This window comes from Leguminivora glycinivorella, chromosome 19 (assembly GCF_023078275.1).
Source record: "Leguminivora glycinivorella isolate SPB_JAAS2020 chromosome 19, LegGlyc_1.1, whole genome shotgun sequence".
Lineage (NCBI taxonomy): Eukaryota > Metazoa > Arthropoda > Insecta > Lepidoptera > Tortricidae > Leguminivora > Leguminivora glycinivorella.
This window is the reverse complement of record NC_062989.1, coordinates 17,315,922-17,338,116: the sequence shown is the minus strand read 5'-3', so window position 1 is coordinate 17,338,116 and position 22,195 is coordinate 17,315,922. Positions and strand designations below refer to the sequence as shown.

The window sequence follows — 22,195 nt, the reverse complement described above, 5'->3', positions numbered from 1 at the left end:
GGACCGCGTGATCGGGATATCATCATCATTATCAGCCCTTTATTGCCGACTGCTGAGCATAGGCCTCTCTTCTAGGATACCACGTCCCAGTCCTGAGTTAGTCTCATCCAGTTAAGACCCACAATTTGTCTCCTTATACCGTCAACTCAACGTAGATATACCAACCTAAAAGCAAATTTTATTAAATAGATCAAGAGTAAATAGGTATCTCATAATAGGTAAGCGTGCTCCACCGTAGACCGCATCATCACTTACCATCAGGTGTGATCGTGGTCAAACGTCTACCTATCCATACTAAAAAAAAAAAAATATTGCTAGCTCGGACAAATAAATGTACTTAACCCTATTTTAGTACCTTTATTTAAGGAGGATTTAGTGTGGTAGATATCTAAAGCTAGAAACACATTTTTCAAAATGTCGTTGGTTCCTCAACATCAAATTATATGGACGTGAAATTTAAATCTATTTCATGCATATCTATCAAATTTCAGGATTATCGAGCTTCTATTAATATGTTCTATTTCATTTCCTAGTTTGAACTTCTGTCAGCAGATATTCCTTCACATTTACGTCTGTCACATCTACTTATGCAAATACAGTTACCCAACTCAGAAGCCTGGTCACCGGTCAGTCAGCTGCATGCTGGCAGGTACATATCTAATTTAAATCCTAGTTTGTAGAACCTTTTCACAGTAAACATCAAAGCCACTTCTATGGCAAATAAAGCACGGCGTCAATGAGACAGGGTTCTGAGATTCGAATTGGTTGACATATCTAATTTAAATAACGTCGAGTTTCGTCACAGTCTTAGTGACATTCTGCTAAACGCCTGCCGGATTATCTTGGATGTTTTAATTTGATTGCCAGTTATTAAAATTGCTTAGTTAGTATTTGATTAACAAAGAGAACCAGTTTTAAAGGGACTAAGAATGTAGAGTATTGGCACACCTCGGACACTGGCGATCAAATATATGAAAGAGGCGCATTCCTAGCACACAGTCTAAAGCTCGCGTACTATGCTTGTATGAGTGAAGTATGACAGGTCGACTGTTCGCGTTTTTGACAGGCGGTAACTGTGAGGTAACCGAGAGGGGGTGGGCGGCATTTTCAGCGGGGAGCGGGAGTGGCCATACTGTACGATACTACTCTTTATTATACTGTGGTATTGGCAACGTGCGTGACAGGGCGGTGCTGTAAATACCTACATAATTATGATCTTATGGGCGCATGTCCAACATTAATGGTAGCGGTGGCTGTTGGAACTATTTCACACCATACAATTTAATATGGAAAAGCCGACTAAATGAGGGCAGCACCAGTCGTGCACGTAGCGCATTGAAATAAGAAAACAGATTACACTGAAATGGCTGAAATGGCCGATAGCGGCCGCTATCGAAGTCAAAAATGGTCCCGAGCACAATTTTAATGGGGCCTTTTTTGAGCTATTGCCATGATTTGATGAAACCATAAATAAATAAACCATAAAGTAAACCAAGAGTGAACAGGCATCTTCTGGGCGAGCTCACTCCATCGTAGGCCACGTATTTTTGCTGTTTATAATATAAAAAAAGTTTTACTACATTGGAGAATTACAATCAAACAATTAAGTGATCATCAACCTTTCTCTCACACATATAAAGGTCGCGCTACACTGGCTCACCTCACCAGCGCCCGCGCGCCTAATGCAACACTCGTCCAGTTTGCCAATCTTTGAACCAGTTTGCGGCCCGTGGGAGTTGTAGAATGGGAAAATTTGCTGGTCATGATCAGTATATAAAATACTATCTGTTATCTACTGTTTGAATGACGATTTCCATGATTTTTTTTTGTCAGCACCTACTTGGTCTGTCAATTTTTTTTGTCGTTTTTGTACTAATTTCAGACAGATAAGGGTTTATGAAAAAAATGTATTAAATTAATAAATTCAACAATTGCAGTAAACATCAACTACTTTGGTTGACTCTCGGCTAGATGGCGCTAATATCATATCTGACAGTTTTACCACATATCAAGCTAACAATATGGGCCAAATTGTCAAAACTGACAACTTTAATTAAAGTTTTAAGCCTGTGTCAAGAGATGGCAGTCTATGCACTGTGACGACAAGTTTTATTTTCAAAGTAATTTTCTATACTGTCGATCCTCTTTGGTTTAAGTTATTGGCCGAAATATAATAATATCATTTTATTTATCACTCTCTAAACGGATAAACGGATGTCAAGTCATTTCCCTGCGCCACTCGAAAAAGGGGCCAAGAAAATATTATCATATTTATATTATTGATAAGATTGCAGGTATGTTTCATTAGGAGATAAGCCGATCGGGCGTCCTTATTGATTGGCCATCGCTTTTATTGATAAAGCGATGATAGTAGTTCGTTGCAATATTTATTTATTTACAAACATATAAGAAATAGGATTTGTGAGACTTTTGGGCTGACTGTGCCTTTGCTTAGAAACCTGATCATTTTGGCGATTGATCTGTCTAGACTTTAGCGAACTGCCATTGAATCCAAGTGTTCTCAGGTTCAACTCTCGGTAAGGATCAGCTTAAATATTCCTCACTGAGTTATGAGTGTTAAACTACGTATTAATATTGAAGTACTTATCCACAAAACATGCCTTGCCATTCTTGCTGTTGAGCTCAGTCAAATGTTTAAGGATATCTCATAATATTTTTGTTATATATTTGTTATTTACCCGACCACTATTTAAACATATATATATTTAAACATGTATAATATTAGACTCGAATTACAATGTAGTGGCTACATAAATTCATTTACTAAATTGGTTTATACCATGGTTTTTCCTTATAAGTCATACTTAAGTACATACACGCCTAACAGACACTGTCAGTCTCAATGTTTATCCGCTATAAATGTCATCATAAAAGCTGTCGACAACAGCTTGTCAGCTTCTTTTCATCCGTGTGATTTACTTGTGTTATTTTGTGTACCTAACAGTATTTTCCCCTTAGATTTACGACGAATGTTAAGATGAACATAAAGACTGTATCGTTAAGTATGAAGACAACTTTGAGTAGCCGTATTTATTTGCTATTATTTTTTTTTTCTTATAACAAGACATGGGCTTAATAAGGCACATAATAAGGTACACATTTTGTCCTAGAAACTCGACGTAAAGCATATGGTTTAGACAGTATTGACTTAATCCTCCCGAGTACCAATTACGATTCCGGACAAATGCTACTAGAAAATTCACAAAGTGCGTAAAAGACGATACGATTGTGAAAAAAAATTGTACGGTGCGAACCTCAACGACACATGATCCACAAAGCAGAATATCTGGACATAGTCTAGCCACTGTTATTTTAAAAATATAAAGTTCAGGATCTGTGTATGGCGGTCATTTAGAGAATGTGGCATGGTGCTTACTCTAACTCCGACTTTGATGTCGAATTTGACTATCATACACTGTTTATATCGATCTGGTTTAGGCACTGTTCAAACACCACGAATATCAATTAGACTTTGGCCTATGGCTAATTTTTTTATCTGTTTCTCTTATCCTGCTCTCATCAAAAATTTACGGCAATCCGGAACGTTGCTCAAAAATGCGTTTTTTTAAATTATATAAATTCACCGCATTCATTCTGCAAGTACTCAATTGAAAAACCACGAAGAGGACTCTTAAAGAATATATTTTAGCAGCATATTAACCTTTGTTTGTTGAAATCGTACAAAGAGTCATTGAAATATTCTCAAATTAAGCCAGATAGGGGTTGTCCGAAATTTATTTGCTAGACCTTAATGAAAGTACCATAAAGTCCCTAAAATAAAAAAAATATCAGACCTTCTTATATTAAATAGTGCTTACCAATACCTTCAGAGCATACTCTCGGAACATAATAATACAAAATTATGCACATGTCAACATTTAGACGAGGTTTGTTTTGTCCTTATACTTAACGATACAGTCCTTAGGTCATTTTATTTAAAATTTAATCAAATTACAGTATTTCTTAATAGTTTAGAATTTGAATGTTATTAATACTCAAAATTACAAGCCCCTTCTATCCACATTTGAGAAAAAAAGAGTCCTTAAGTTTTTTATTTCCATTTCGTTATCGTTATTTTTATACCGGTCATAAGTATTATGGTAAATGAATTTGCTGCAAAGACTTTCTTCACAAAATAAAACTTATACAGGATAATATATAATTGTATAATATGATCCTAAGCAGCCAACCTATGATAGAGTTGATCGTCATTGATCCAAGCTCTAGATTCATCAGCCTGAGCCAAACCAAATACTCTTTCATTGCATAGATATACCTATACTGACTTTAACAGTCTCAAATAACAAAATTAGATTACAAAATCTTTATAAATGCAAGTCACTCACCCGACACAAAGCAACTCCTGTGTCCAGCCTATCCAAGAAGTTGTCAGCATTTATCCTCAACAGGGTAAAGGATGGTCAGCCACTCTGCCAAATCCTCCTTCATGGCGTAGAGATAAGGGTAAGGTCTTGGGAAGACTTTAACGATCTCAAATATACCAAATACCTCTGCATAAAGTGACAGCAGTATCCCGAATATCCAAGTTGTCAGCACTTATACGCCAGTAACAATCAAACTACTTATATCCAGAAAGTCACTCACCCGACACAAAGCAACTCCTGTGTCCAACCTATCCAAGAAGTTGTCAGCATTGATCCTCAACTCAGGGTAGAGGATGGTCAGCCACTCTGCCAAATCCTCTTTCATGGCGTAGAGGTACTCCTCGGAAGACTTGAACGGCCTGAAAGGCCGCGCCTCCAGGAGGACGGCGCCTGCTGACGACATTTTAGATGGACATTGGCTCTGAAACAAAAGAAAAACACTATAAGTCACAGTTTATGGTATATTTCATTAGGCACCGGCAACCTTCAAATCAAGAGTGAACAGGCATCTTCTGGGCGAGCTCACTCCATCGTAGGCCACGTCTTTGCCTTTAGCTAGTTTGTGGAAAAGAGTAAGCCCATTTATAATAAAAAAATAATAATAAAAAACCTATAATTGGCAGTAGATTTAATTATTCAAATCTCAGCAGTGAATGTCAACCATTTTAAGAACCGCCTAGATAACTATTTAACGAATTTAAAGAACACATAGTTGGATACAGGCAACTATCAGTTGTTATAACTGCCTGCCTATAAATAATAAATAAATGATATCTGTCAACCACGTAAGATCTATTATATTCTGTAGCCAAAAAGTGGTTTACCACTTTTCGACTCTATTTTTATTGTTCAAAATAAATAAATACCTACAAATACAAATTACAGTTGCACACTGAACCTGTTTTATTTCACATATTATCTTCCTGAGCATGAAAAACCGCGACACTCGCCACCCGAATGTTGTCCAACAATTACACTGGACAGGAGCAATTGCCACATCCATCACATTCAAGGGTATCTTTTAAAACTTAACGAGCAATTACTGTTAATTAATATCATCGTTGCGGCCCGTGATTCTATTCCACGGACAAATATTCGGTGCAGCAAATATGTAGCATGAAGGCGTGAAACTCAAAAAGTTCTACATGGAAATAAAAAAATGGATTCCGCTTATAGAGGTCCCAAAATTCCACTTATAGAGGTAATTCGTTGCTAAGGGACTGGGACCGAGAACTTGGGTCCACTTAAAGAGGTTTTCCACTTATTTAAAAATCTTATTATTGACAAATCTAAACCTTTGTCTCACGCTCACAAATCAAAACTTATCAAAACATGGATTTAGAATAAGAACAAGGATTTAATAAATATCTATTTAAATTTTATTTCATCATGAAATTATTTAAATATTAAATATATACATTACAATTTATTTATTCCGCAGAATTTTACAACTTTGTGTTTTTTTAACACCTTTCTATAACATCATAATATTCTCTTCGGTTAGCGCGATAGTTACTCATGAAATTAAACTGTAGAAACGCATTAATTAATGTGTACGTACACTTTACAGCGTTTGTAGTCACCCGTTGACCACTATATAGTATAACCCGTTTCAATTAACGGGGATAATATTTATTTACAATTGTTTTATTTCATCTTTCTTTATCCTACGTCAAAATTAGCCCTAGATTCAATATGGATCGTAGGTATACGTCAATGGCAGAAACGACAACGGCACTTTTGAAACCTGTCAAGTGCAAATCAGGCTTAGGCTCTACCTAGTCTACTCAAGTTCAGCGTAGTTTTTGAAAGTTAGTGCAAAGTGTTAAGAGAGCTGGACCGTTTAGTTTTATGCAGTCCATTTAACCGTGCCACCTGAATAAGGAGTCAATTGGCCACGGCCGAAACAGGAGCGTGCGTCAGCCATTGTGGTCAGGAAAGTGCGCACGAGCGGATTTTGGCGCACAATACATTGAGGAGTTATAGGACCTCGCCTCTGTTTCACTGTGGTAAAATTTATTGTCAACTGATATTTTAGTACCTATCCTCATCAGTCCTCATGTACAAATTTTTTCCTGGTGGAAGAATTAATTTTGAACTTTTGTTGACTAACAAAAGGTTTCAAATTAAAAAATAAATGCATCCAGGAATCAGATGGTTCTGTCCGAAAAACGACGTTATCCTATTTTTCGAAATTTGGTTATTTATACAGGCACCGGCACCAGCATTATTATAAGTATTAGGCATTAGTCTTCAAAACCTGCAATTATAAGGCTCTTCTCTAAAAATAAGACCGTGTATTTGTGTCACATAATTTTGCAACTTTCGCAGTCCCAACAAATTTTCACAGGTGACTGTCCAATATTATAATTATCATTATTTGTTGATCTTTTTGTTGATGATGATGAACAATCAAGAAGCAGTACCATATTATTACAGCCTTCACAGAAGTGTTATAAAAGAAGAGACCTGTGCATAACTCAGGCTTACTAATAATAGCAAGAACTTGCACTGTCAATATTATTTCAGTTCGTCGCCCTGAGCCATTTGCCAACTGTCAGAGCAAAGTTATCATGTTACCTGTCTTATCTCTGCTCAAAACATTTAATTCGGAAACGCTTTAAGTCACCATTTTAGAAAGACGGACATGGAACTTGAAAAAAATTTAATATAATTTGTAAAGGTTTTCTTCTAAATGTTCCTTTTTAGATGATGATAGATTTTTTTTATACTACGTTGGTGGGTTCCGTTTCGACGACTCAAAGGACAATAGACGGAAAAAAATAGTTCCGTAGATCCTTCCGTCACCAGCACACCGCACCCTCTTTGAGTTCTGGCAGCCTTACTGGCTGGAACACAACACTATGAGTAGGGTCTAGTGCTATTTGGCTGCGGTCTTCTGTAAGGCGGAGGTACTTCCCCAGTTGGGCTCTGCTCTAGATTCAAGCGAGATGATATCCGCTGTGCTGTGCCCTACCAAAGCGGAATATCATTCGCTAAGCCCTACCTCCTACAAAGAAGAATTGACAACCATGTGGGCTTGATAACCAAATTTTAACAAGAAGGCAGAACTGAACCATTGGTATTAAATGTAATGTAATATGTACAGTCAGCATAGAATATATTGTGACAGCCAAAGTGCCAAATATAGCGTAACACGTAGGTACATATATCATACGTAAAATTTTATACATTTATTCTTTGATTTATAATTTTAATGTTGTTAAATATACTGTGTATCTTGTTTTGATTAAATAATAAAGATGTTTTCTTCTATATTTAGTTCTTTGGCTGCCATAATATTATATTCGATGATAGCTGTTACGAGATAAAGTCCCGTTTTAGTTTAAAGATAAGACTGTTTGAACGCGTGTGTGACTGTTTGTCTAGGCGTGAGTGGTGTGAATGACTAATGGGGAAACTCTATACCTCTGCTTGTTTTACTTTTTGTGATAGCTCAAATGGGGCGGCGGAACGGCGGTTTAAAAGTCAGCTTAAATTTGACTTGTTAAACTGATACGGAATTGAAACTATTGCTTATAACTACTGCATTATATCGGTAGTTTAAACTAATGTTTTTTGTTCATTTAAATAATAAGTTAAAAGAGATCAAATGCGCGTTAAGTTGTTCTCAATTGAAATTTTCAGTACTTTTAGGATAAACGGTAGCGAAATCAGCAGCAGATTTTTGTTACATGGCATCAGTTCATTCGTTTTCTTTCAACTCTTCAATGCACTGAAACTTAAGCAGTTTCACGTGCTCTATCTACCCCATTTGGGAATACAAGCGTGAGTTGTATGTGAGGGTTCACTAATGTTTGACCAAAACAATTTTAGAAAATGTTCATTTTACAAAAAACGTTTCATCAATATAGTAATTGGCTAAATATATGTTATTCCGCATATCGTCACTACTTTTATAAAAACTTGTATCTTCGTCTGTCAATGAAAAGAAAATTGTAGTAAGTATGTATGGAATGCATATAGACTTACTGCGTTTTAACTTTCAGGAACAGCGTGAGATATGAGATTTTTTTAAAGGTAGTGACGATATTTTCATCATTTTACAAAAACTTACTTGACAAATAATCATTAAGTAACTAATACATTAGTACAATGTGTTACTAAATAAACTATCAATTGTACATTTTTTCATGTTACGAGTACCTAATAGTATGTTTGACAAATTGATACATTTACCAAATGTCATGTAATAAATTGTTATAAAGGGGCTGCAGTTCTAGACCTTTGTTCTAGCTTAGGCTAAACTAACCCACTTTTAACCGCCGCACCCAAATCTCAAGGAAGGGGGTTCTCAATTCGTCTGTATTTTTTTTATGTTTGTTCCACGATATCTCCGTCGTTACTGGACCGATTTTGAAATATTTTTTTTGATCGAATGTATATGCATACAGATTGGTCCTATTTTTATCAGAACCCAGTTCTGATGATGGGATCCTGGAGAAATCGAGAGAACTCCTCAAATCTGAAAGGCATACATAAAATAACAGCATGCATTTAAGTTCAGAATAGTGACATTTATTTGTTAGGAGATTTTGTTCTTGTTTCCATCAAATAATGAAAGATTTATATTAAAAGCAGTTTTAAAAATTACCTACACATTTCTACATAATCCAACATTCGCAAGTACCTTTCACCAGAACCCCAAAAGCGTAAGCGGCGGTTTTTTTTTCTTAAAAATTATGATTACTTAGATCAGTTTGGTTTGTGACGGTCACAGTTCTAAACTGACCTGACCAACTTTTCTTGTATCAGTTCGGTTTCGTGAGGATCAAAGTTCTAACCTAATCCACTGTTGTAGTATTACTTCTGTTTTGTGAGGTTCACAGTTCTAACCTAACCTAATCTACTTTGTAGTTGTAGCATTCCAAAAATACAGGGACTAAGTAAAAAAATATTGGAAACATTTTCTATGAAACAATAATATGATTTATTCGCAATTAGGTATGTTTCATTTGACCCATATTATAAATTACTATTACAGATTCATTTGTCAAATAATACATTACAGCAAAAAAATTTAGGCTAATGGTAGGTTTATTAGTTAACTTATTTGTTAGATATTAACTTGTCAAAAATATCTTTTATAAAATTTAATTTTATAGGTTAAATATTTGGTTATGACAATAATTTATCAAAAATGTTTTTGTAAAGTGAAGACTTGCCGAAATATAATTTTGCCAGTAGTTGGTTGTCAAGTGTCAATTTGCTAAACAAGTTTTGGTCAAACGATAGGACACCGAGCCAGATCGGTCGTCAAACTATCACATTAACAAAACCGGCCAAGAGCGTGTCGGGCCACGCTCAGTGTAGGGTTCCGTAGTTTTCCGTATTTTTCTCAAAAACTACTAAACCTATCAAGTTCAAACCAATTTTCCTAGAAAGTCTTTATAAAGTTCTACTTTTGTGTTTTTTTTTAATATTTTTTAAACATATGGTTCAAAAGTTAGAGGGGGGGACGCACTTTTTTTTCCTTTAGGAGCGATTATTTCGAAAATATAAATATTATCAAAAAACGATGTTAGGAAACCCTTATTATTTTTTGAATACCTATCCAACAATATATCACACGTTGGGGTTGGAATGAAAAAAAATATCAGCCCCCACTTTACATGTAGGGGGGACCCTAATAAAACATTTTTTTCCATTTTTTCTTTTTTCACTTTGTTGGCGTGATTGATATACATATTGGTACCAAATTTCAGCTTTCTAGTGCTAACGGTTATTGAGATTATCCGCGGACGGACGGACGGACGGACGGACGGACGGACGGACGGACGGACGGACGGACGGACGGACGGACGGACGGACGGACGGACGGACGGACGGACGGACAGACAGACATGGCGAAACTATAAGGGTTCCAAGTTGACTACGGAACCCTAAAAACAGTGACAAAAAAGTGTATGGGACTATTTGACCACGCTTCACCTTGCACCGTGCGTTGACACGTTAATACAAGTGACCTCGCACATAATCGCATTGTGCCTTAGTAACCTTATTATAGTCATTGTTTAGATTTGGATATACTGTTACTATGTTTTGCAACCAGATTTGCTATTAAACTAGCCTTTAAATAAAGTAACTATTGACCGGTCAACAAAATCTTGGCAGTAAAAAATGACTCGAAATTCATTTTTTTTTTTAATTAAACCTTTGCCCATTTTCATTAAATTTTTAAGTGTTATGGCTCTTCAATGATTTGGCCAACGTCAAGGTTTAGTTTTATGACGCCAATTGGACGGTGAGCCCCACATTTTTCAATATTGCCGCTTTTTTTAGGGTCACGATTTGGTTGGTCTATATGTATAATTATGTATGTTATTCAGAATAAAAAAAACGATACTGAACAAAAACGCAATTTAATTATTAATCAGTTAACATTTTTTGTGTTGTCTGTTTTTAGTGAGCTCTAAAGTCACAACCACAGAACTTTATTTATATAGAAGAAACAAGTTCATATTTGTATATTGCCTGTAATTTTAAATATGTCTCAGGCTCTTGATTGTTCATAATTTTTGTGTTGTTGCAATTGAATATCACGTAACGAGGCATTTTTTATGTTTTGATTGACTTCAACTTACAAAAATTGACGCCCGAAAGCTGCAAGCTGCGATTAAAGACGGACAACTCAGTGGATTTCACTGAGTTCATTTGACACGCCAAGTAGATACGTTTGCTTGATCTATGGTATATATGACATCTGTGGTCACAACTTTATTCTAAATCATACCTGTATCCATGGACAGTGGTACATTATCAAACAATATGTGGACAAAATAATGGATTCCAAAAAAAATTAATTATTTCATAACTATAGTTTAAATATGAATTCTAACACATGGCATCAGTGCGGATATACATAAATAAATTATTTATTAAATACTTAGAATAATATTTCATTTAAAATAAAAATAATTCATGACTTCTTTTACAATAAGAGTGTGGTTTAAATATGTATGAATAATTTTAAAATTTTATTTTTATTTTATATTTAAAAATATTTAATATTTTTCAAACAAGATATGAATCATAAAATGCATGTTATTTAGGTGTGTCAAGTAAATTCCATGTCATATTTTACTGCACACTTCCCGCTAAGTTGACGCAACGCTGAGCTATGCACGGACTCACGGCGCGGCGATGACACTGCACGCAAACATTATTTCAGCGTTATTTGCACTGAAAATATTTAATCAGGTATGTGTTGTTGTTCAGGTATGTGTTGCTGTATATGTAAGTTATTTTATTTCACTAGGGAGTTCATAGTCACGAAAGTAATATTATGTTACTGACGATGTTTGAAAAAAGAACTAAATGGGATCAAATTATTAGCCAAAAATTACTATCTAGGTATTTTTTGGCTAGGTCATTTTTGGCTAATAATTTACTAGCAACCTTTGCGAGTAAGTAGATACATATATTTCTTTGAGTTTATTTATTTTTAATTTATTGCACATAACATAACCGACAACCCAGGACAGACTATCCTGGCGCCTTAGAGTGAGGAGACCCGACCCCAAATAACGGGACCAGGGTTGGACAAAGAAAGAAGAAGAAGAAGAACATAAAAAAAGTAGTAATGACGACAGTTTAGGGTGTCTGATGTTAGTCATATTAAACAAACAATTTTGTTACCCATGTAAAACTACATACATAATCCAAATAATTTAAACAATAACAGGAAAATATTAGTGGACATCAGTAGTATTAATATTGTTACTGGCATTTATTAGGATTTAATTAAAATTTAATGGATACCTACATATATGCGTTTGCGTGAATAATATTTGACATAGGTATTATTTTGAATAGGTAATTCATTATTTCAACTGCTTCATACTGCAGACTGTCTCAAATCAAGAGTGAACAGGCATCTTCTGGGCGTGCTCATTCTATCGTAGGCCACGTTTTTGCCTTTGCCATTTATATTTTTTTTTAAAGTTGACTTGGTAAAATTATAATCTCATTTGTCAAACTTTACATTATTAACTTAATGCCACATTTAGCAACACAGTGTCATAAATATTATATAACGTTACAAGCTAGCATTATGCGTGTGTTGACAGACATTGACATTAAGGTAATGATATCAAAAAATATTATAATTCAAAACTTAAACAGTAATCTCATTCATATTTTTTTTTTTATATATTTTAAGCGGGTTAAATATGTATGAGTCTCACGGGAGTTTTATAGGTAATCTCATTTGTCAAACTTTGCAGTATTTGCACTAATAACCTATTGCCACATTTAGCAACAAAGTGGCATTACGTTCAGTGCTTCACATTATGCGTGTTGACAGACGTAGGGTCAGCAAGACAATGGCCGGTTGCGCAACGACACGGTTGGGTGACTTCCGTTGTCGCCTTAAGGAGCGACAGCAGCATCATTTTGTTTTGACGTGAAAATATGCATAACAATAAATTAAAGATAAATAAAGCTCATCATTGTTAATCTTCTTTTACTTCCAGCATCAACATGTCTAAACTAGGACCGAACTATTTGTTACAGTTTGTCATTAGATTATAATAATTATAATCGAATGACAAACTTATAGGTATCGAGACAAACCTTATTGGTTTAACGATACTATTAAAAAAAAAAACCTCACCAGAAATATATGACGATTGTCAGGAGGGCGCTGTTATTCTGATGTATGGAGTGACAGTTCAGTGTAGTATGAAGAAAATAGTTCTAATAAAATTCCGCAAGATGGCGCGTAGTCATATATTTTAGTCAGGGTGCGTAGCCGAATGGCACAAACGCTCACAAAACGAAACGCTAGTAGATATCTATCCCTATCGCTCTTGCGTATTGGCGCGACAGAGCCGGACTACGTTTCGTTTTCGTTTGGCGTCGGAGAAATGCCATTCGGCTACGAAGCCTGGCTTTAACTGAAAATGTTTATTTGTTTTGCTACAAGACTAATTGGGACTTTGTCTACAAGAATACGCAAGTAATAAAGCTTGCCTAGCTTGTTATCTGTATATTCGCGGATCAGACAAGTAATATTTTGATTTTGATTTATTACAGGACTTAATAGTTTATACATAATTATTATAAGTATTTGTAAGGGTATTACCGGTATTAAATCTTGCTTAGAGACTAAGATGTAATAATTATTTGTTTTACAATGTGGCAAAGTTGTAACCGCACGTGCCAATATTGATACCCGAGCAAGCGAAAGATTCCAATATTGAACCGCGAGCGTAGCGAGTGGTTCAAATAGTGGAATCTTGAGCGTTGCGAGGGTATCAAGGCACGAAGGTTAAATAAACTTTGCCACCGAGTGAAACACAAAATTTTTCACCACACCAACACGAACAAAATACTTACTATAAAACATCAAAAGAAACCAAATCCATCAATGTGTTTATGATTCAAAATCATCATTTATAGGTAAAATCTATCAGTCAGCTTAAGACATCAAGTTAAAATTTGTATGAAATTACTTTGCACTTTGTGGATAAAATGCAATTTTGCTATCTGTTTTCGAATAGCAAAGAAAACCTTTACCAGTTGGTGTGATGAAAAACTTATTGTAAACGTATCAGTTTATAGACGTTTCATGTCCAGCCTAGATGATACTCATTGACATAACTTTGAATTATGACACTCATCTGACCCATTATAGATAAGGCATTGCGTCAAAGGTCATCCACATATCATGTATGAGATGAGACATAGTCGATGCATGTGCTAGACATGACGATATTATTTATCTAAGTATAAAACACAGTTTAATACCTATTATTTTTATTTATTTAATCGTATGGCATGAAAATAGGCAAATAACAAGTTTTATACAATAAAACCAGTCAAAAAGAATACAAATATAAATGCTATAGGTCAACATTTAGACAATTGAGCCACTCTGCAGCGTCTGGTGTGAGTTGCAGTAGGTCTTCTCTGGCCCCGGTGTATGAGTGATGCAGAGGGCAGCGTTCGATGATGTGGTCCATGGTTTGGATCGCGCCGCATACGCACAAGGCTGAATCCTTCCATCCCCACTTGTGCAAGGTATAATTGCAACGACCATGGAAATACCTATTGAATGTATATAAAACGGTTAAGATAGATCCAGGTGTTTGGAAGATAATATTCACAAAAAATATCTTAACGAACGAAATTACGTTGACATTGAATATTGCATACCTACGAATAATATTCCGCATTTTATAAGTAGATAATTCTTATCTTTACAATAACTTATTATTTATTGTGTGTTATTAAAACATATGATATTAAGAAATAAGTCATCTTGGGCATACGGCCAGCCAATATTGTTTTCAAACCGAACGCTTGGCAGTAATTTAAATGAAGAAGTAAACTAGCAGACAAATCGATTACTTTGAGGGTCTTGTACTCCAAAATAACGAATCCAAAGTAAAAATAAAATAAAAATAATAAATAATTTAAGTAAAAATATTCTACAGGATTATTTATAGTGTGTAAAGATTTAAATTATTAAATAAAATGTGTTACTTTTATATTAAGCTAATTGCCACCTGCCATATTTAATAGGTTTTTTCTTCTACTCTAAGAAGCGTACGTTATTAGCGAATATACCCTTTCCTCAAAATGGACTTCCACTCAGCTAATAAGCCGCTTGTTCCACAATAGTGCTGACATCTGGCAAGCGTGCAAAATGGCAACATTTAGGGTAAACAGAATAAATCATAAAAACCACTCGCCTGATAAAAGCAACCCTCGACAACACAAGCCCCCTTAAATATCATAATAAAATATGCCTAATAAAGTACCCAATTTTTTATTTATTTTGAACCATAATTGTAATGACGAATGGTTCAATATTAACTGGAAAAGTTATACACAATGCGTACTCTTTTTACACCAATAGACATTTTGTATTATTTTCATTGAAACGCTGTCCTTTGATACAGGACAAGAATAAGGGAACAAACAGTTATATAAAAAAGTCTTTTATAATTATGTTTGATTTCACCAAATGACAATTTTTTCGTGTACATCATAGTTCATTTTATGGTTTTATCTTAGATTAAAAAAGGTTCAAATGTATGACACCGTCTGCTAAAAAAATATATTTTTATTTTTAAGTTTTATTTACCATTATTTAAACTTAAATATTATACAATAATAACACACTTTTCTGCTAACCCTCTCCTTTACTAGGCTAATCTGTTTACAGCGCATCACCCGCGCAGTCTATTTAAATAAACACCCTGTATAACTCATAAACTCATCCTTACATCCCTCTAATAAACTCTAAAATCCATTGGCAAAATAATTTAAGTCAAAAAATTACAAACCATATGTTAAACAGACCAACACCGATCCTGTCAAAAGAAAATAGGTCTTATGCTATTAAGTTAGGTTCTTGTGTCATGGCATGGCGTCATATTTGTCTTAGAAGTTATTAGAAAACTATATGATAATAAATATAAAATACGTAAGGCTAAAATGTAGGCGTAAAGATAAAATGTCTCATACACATGAGACATTTTATCAAAAGTTAGGTACAGTCGAGTTCATAAATATATGTACATTTTTCTCCTTAATTCGGTGCAATAATGTACACATATTTATGCACTCGACTGTACTTACAAAGTTTTTATTGTTTTATCTCTACACAGAGTTACGAGCTCTTTTCATTTAAGAATAGAAATAAAAAAATGCTTCACATTTCCATTCCTTGTCACAAAAACATCGAAAGAAGGTAAAAAAATTATAAGTCAACAATTTACTACTCAGATGGAAATAGCTTGAATTTTTTATGAATAACTCTATAAAAAATATTCGTATCCAAAAAAAACATGTCCATAGTGTAGTTTAATCAAAACAAAAACACAATGTTCAACCATATCTCCAATTGTACACAATTTGCAGTCATATTTAAATAACTAAGACAACTAACAAAAAATAAACACAAAAGAGTAAGACAAATGTAAACATTGCACAGTGGTTCAAGCGAACGTCAAAACTGTACAAAATAGGCGTAAACAAATTAAAATCACATTTATATGCTAAATCACAATTTAGAGGACTTAAAGGTCCGTAAAGTTAAACATCGCGACCCTTAATGGCACATTAAAGATTTATGCGAAAATTATTTAAATTTTACTAAAGGGTGGTCCCATTTTCTGAGCTCATTATGGAGCGAATTATTATTTGTGGCTTCTATCTCTAAATGGTTCTTATGCTTCATATAAAAAGGTCAACTTGCACTTGAAGCAGGATCCTTCTATATTGGAAAGTCGCATTTTTATTGGAACCAATATCGTTAGTTTCGGTACTAATGGCAGATGGTAGAGTGCATGTCATTGTTAGAAGTAAATGATGCATGGAGGTTGAAAAAACGGGTTTTAGTGCGGTATGTAAAAGTATAAATAAGGGTATAAAAAAACTATACACCGTGTTTCACTTAACACTAAAAACCTGAAAACTGTTTTTTCAGAATCGAGAGTAGAATCGATTGAAGTATATCTTGATGGGGGTAATATTTTTTGTTTTAATTTGTATTATTAGTTATTGTTTACGTGCCCATTCTACAAATTCGTAATACAACATTGTGCATATCATATTGTTAGAGGTTGACGAGGTACCTTACCTACCTTTACCGTATACCTTTTTCAGTATTTAAGGGTATTAATACTGGCTGGTTACTTGGACGATTTTTTTTCTGCTACGAAATAGACGTTGTGCGTCAGTTTAAATTTAAAGTTTATCATAAGTCATAACAAACTGAACTCGTACCTAATTACAACCTTGTCATTTTGAATTTTAGGTTTAAATTTACTTACTGAGTCACCTGTCCAATTTGAAGTTTACCGTGAGACAGGTTAAAGTGCTTTACATTGCCATAGCTGTCTATTGGTAAACCTTGTGTCGTTGCAGTAACGTACACAATTAAACAGTTTGAAGGCTTATGATGGTAGCTAGCAATTATTTTATTGTGTGTAGAGTTAAAAGCCGAGTAGAGCTGCACAGAAATTTAAAAATTCAATTTAAACAAATAATAATCATCAGATTTAAAAATGAACATTCTAGATACGTTTAAAAAAATAAAAATCAGTTGGGGTGTCTGAGGTTTTGAGTGATACCGGAAACACGGTGTAAATAGTCGATAATTCATAGTTTTTCAAGGGTCCAAAACGCGGATCGAAAAGGTAAAAAAGTTCTGGCTTCATACGTTAATGGAATTGATAGTAAATAAATGATAAATAATACTTACTTAAATTAAAAAAAAAATGCGAACATTTTTTTATTTGATTATTTAATCGCACGTTTTATTTAATGATACCCTATTTTGTACATAATCTAACTGTTATAAGCACAGATATAGATATTCAGTAGATGAAGTAAATAGCACCATTTGTATGGGAACCAAGCGTGCCGACTTTTTAGCTGTCACTGAGACGTCACGGTCGGCATTTAGTGATGGGAAAACCTAAACGATTCAAAGACACCAATGCCCCTCCGCCCCGCAACAATGCAGCCGTCTCTCTCGTACACATAGATTTTATATCTGTGGGCTCGCTCGCTCACTCCCCGCTCCCCTGCAAACTATCCCAAAAATCGAGTAGTATGACAAAAAGATTCAAAGAGGGAGGTCACGCTCACGTCACGCCATTTAGCGGTTTCATTCTGTCCACGCTTTTTGATACCTTCGCGTAATATTAATATCAAGTAAGTATTTTAAATATATTTGTTGACATTTTATAGAAACAAGAAAGATTGTTACCATTGAAACGCATAGTAAGAGACATAATCAATTCAGACAACCTAAAAATCGCAAATCGATTAACATGAATGGTATCGATTTTCTGACAGACGAAGGATTTTCAACGGAGTGATTGAATATTTTTTGAATTAAATTTCAGAAATACATTTATTTAGTCGAAAAGCGGTTTTATCTTATAGTTTTCCTATATGTTTACAGTATAGGTTAGGTACCTATACAGTATCAGTTTTAACTTTGTAAGCAAGCAGAATCATATTTAACTTTTTGTAGGCTATGGAAACAGCAAAGTCTCAAAAGAAAACCAGGGAAGACATTTTAGAAGCCAAAAGAAAAGCTAGCCGAATACGTCATGAAAAAATTAAAAAAGATCCGAAACTAAGTGCACTGAGAAAAGAACAACAAAAAGAAAACTACGCAAAAAGAAAGAGAAATAAGCGTGTAGAATCTATAAAAGATAAAAGTGCAAATGAACAACAAAAACAACGAATGAAATGGCGGGAAAATTCAAAAAAATATTACTCCAAAAAAAAGCTAACCAAAGGAGTACTCCTAGAGAGTAATAGGGAAGAAGAAAAACGTGAATTGATCAACTTTTGCGACGGCCTTGAGAGAGATCCCTTACTCGTCGAGCCGCCAGATGTCATTCAAAGCACAATCAAAAAAATAACCGTGATTTCAGACGTGAAAGTAAATTATGACGTCGAAACAATAAAAAATCTTATGTTTGCCAATACCGGGCCCAAAAATACTAAAAAGTTAAAGCATTAACTAAAAATTTTCAATTATGTTATAAGAAAAAGACGGCAAATTTACATTTTATAGATACCACACTAAAAGTACCTATGTCGAATAGGTACATGTAATCGTTATCGATTGATTTGTAAATTATAAACCTAAACATCAAAGCATGTATTCCAAGTTCTGTGTTCAGTGTGAAATCTGCAATTCTTGTAAGATTTTGGAATTTGCTGTCCTTTTCTTATATTAGATATTAATGAGTATACCGCCTTGTTCATATTGATGATAGCAAAGAGCCAAATTATTGAAAAAAAATGTATGTTTATTTTGAATTGTAGATAGTTTTCAAGTTGTTTTTATTAGTAGTTGAAATTGGCTATTTAACTGTTATCTGATTGCGAAGTGCCATATAATTTTAAAAACAATTGAATTATTGATTTGTTTTCAATTTATTTTATTCATAGTTTAGATAGAGGGTTTTCTGCATTGACATTCTCATCACAAAAAGGCAGGCGTGAAGTTTTTTTGACAGCTGCTGTCAAAAAATTCACTAATCATAGTTAATCTTATTTTTAACCGCCTTCCAAATCTCAAGGGAAGGGGTTCTCAATTCGTCTGTATTTTTTTTTTTTTTTTTTTTTTTTTTTTTTTTTAATGTTTGTTCCTCGATATCTCCGTCGTTACTGGACCGATTTTGAATTTTTTTTTTGATTGAATGTATATGCATACAGATTGGTCCCATTTTTCTCAGAACCCAGTTCTGATGATGGGATCCTAGAGAAATCGAAGGAACTCCTCAAATCTGAAAGGCATACATATGGTGATTTTTGTGTTTTTAAAGGAACAGCATGCATTTACGTACGGAACAGTGACATTTGGTGCAGTGGAACTCCTGATGATGGTCAGAATGGAACTCCTTAAATCTGAACGGCACACTTATAGTGAATTTGGTATTTTTATAAGAACAGCATGCACTTACGTCCAGAACAGTGAAATTTGGTGCAGTGGAACTGCTGATGAAGAGTGAGCCGCCCCTGGTTAGAGTTCCGTTCTGATAATCATTCTCATCTGTAAGTACTTCAGAATCATCCAAATTTCAAAATTGGTTCAGAAATGACGGAGATATCGAATAACAAACATTAAAAAATATACAGACGAATTGATAACATAATCCAACATTTGAAAGTATTTATCACCATAACCCCAAAGGAAGGCGGTTTTTTTTTTCTTAAAAATTATATTACATATTTATAACTAACTGCCAAAAAACCTTGCGCCTTAAACTATAATTCGGAAACCCTGAATCATAAATGTTAATTAGTATTAAAGCGAGGGATCGGGATATTCAAGAACGTTGATGATATTGAATAAAAACCTGATATTATATTACAAAGTTATTTTATTATTGCCCTTGAAACAAAACCAGCTTATTGTACAATTGTCTCTTTGTCAACGTAGGTTTCATATATTTAGTCAAATAATGGAAACGCACGTCCATGTATGTGCTGGCGACTACCTTAATTAAGTTAACTAAATGATTTTCCGTTGGAGATTGATCAAACTGATGAACGGAAATGCTATTAAAGATGTTGCTATTTACAAAATAACGCAAAATCTTATTGATAAGAACAGGTTTACTTATTGACGGTTTTATGTTGAATTTTTGTGATTTGTTAATTACATCACGAATTTCTAACTCAGCTACTTTACAAATCTGAATAACATCTTTAGTGGGATAAATAAGACCGCCTTTGTCTTTGAAAGCCACCAGTTCATATGTACGATCGATTTCTGTTTTTTGTAATACCAAGGCACTGTTACATTCATCGCACTTAATTTGTTTTTGTATTGCTCTTACAACATATCCACCAATATATGTGATAATTTGATCACAAAATTCTGTCATTTGTGGCAAAGATTTACAAAAATCATCGAAATCACGGAGACTGCTCATATTGAGTTCTCTGCAGTCTGCATTATCATCATCAGAAAGAGATCCTTGTGTAGTTGCATTAATCGTTTGAATCGCCGAAGAACAATTAAGAATTGAAATTTGCTCTAGTTCCACACTATTACCAGTATCGCAATTTTTTATTTCCACGTGGCTTAACAACTTCTTATAAAATGATTGGAATTGTCGTGAAGTAGGGTTGTTGTTACTTCCACCATGTGCTCGGATGTTGCAAAAAAACAATTCAAGGTGGTCTTGGCTAAATCGATACATTGACATAAATTTTATTCTATCTTCTTCAATTAAATGCCGAAACAGAGCCTTTGTACTTTTTATGCACACCAAAAGACCAAGGAATCCCGTCTTTCTGCCACTTGTATTCAGAAAACCTCCTTCTAAAGTTCGCAGTCCTTTAATGTAATCTTCGGCCTTTTCTAAGAAATCCATAATTTCTTTTTTGTTATTCATGTTAAGTGGCTGCTTATAACCAAAGTTTTTTAGGTTTCTAGAATTTAGTACATCGAACAAATCATTGAAAATTCGCATGAATTCAGTTGTAGCTAATGAATCTTTGAAACTTGAAATTCTCAAGACATCTCTACAAAAATCGATGGAATCGGCAACGCTTTTACTTAGAAGTTGGGTTGCCAATTTAACCTTCATTTTTTGATTGTGAAAATTGATGTGTTGCGCTCTTAATTTGTTAGCTAAATGGAAATTTTCAGTTGTTTGAAGTTTGTGCAGAAGATCAAAATATTTCCAAGAAATAGATTTTCCATTACCATCTACAATTGTTCCGTATGCTTGAAGACAATTTCTAACTAATTTCATCATGTGACAAGCATCTAAAAAAATCGCTACAGGTTGTTTTGTAACAGGGTGTTTAAACGTAGTTTTCATGTCATTCGGATCCAATTTACAACCTAACAGTTTTGCCATCGTTATATTGGAAGGGCATCCGTCGAAAGTAAGGCCCACTATGTGTATATTTGACTCGTTCAAATGTCGCAGGCACTGCAGCACTAAATTGGCTTTTTGTTGACCATTTGCTCCGTCTATTAAAAAATATCCAACAGGAACCTGTCAAAAAAGTGAATTAAAAAATAATTGAAGCAACAAATAAGGTATAATAAAAAGTGAGAATATTAAATACGAGTATACCTTCCAACTAGCATTTATTCCAGTAACTAACATAACTAGTGCTTCTTTTGCTTCTGGAACCTCATCTGTATCTAAACCGCCACCAAAATCTACATATCCATGGAATTTTTTTCCATCCCATTCGATTTTCTTTCTGATTGCCATTTCATCTAACACTAGACAGCAATATAAAGGTTTTTTTGATTTACTTGC

The 22,195-nt window shown here is 34.3% G+C and overlaps 1 protein-coding gene across 1 annotated transcript in view; it reads right to left on the bottom strand.

Moving 5' to 3' along the window:
* Positions 1-22,195, bottom strand: part of LOC125236602 (GAS2-like protein pickled eggs) — a 201,569-nt gene that overhangs the window by 165,833 nt on the left and 13,541 nt on the right. The window contains exon 2 of the mRNA XM_048143465.1: positions 4,627-4,827. Coding sequence (XP_047999422.1) covers positions 4,627-4,809 — 183 coding nt within the window. The 5' untranslated portion in view covers positions 4,810-4,827. The remainder of the gene's footprint in view (positions 1-4,626; positions 4,828-22,195) is intronic.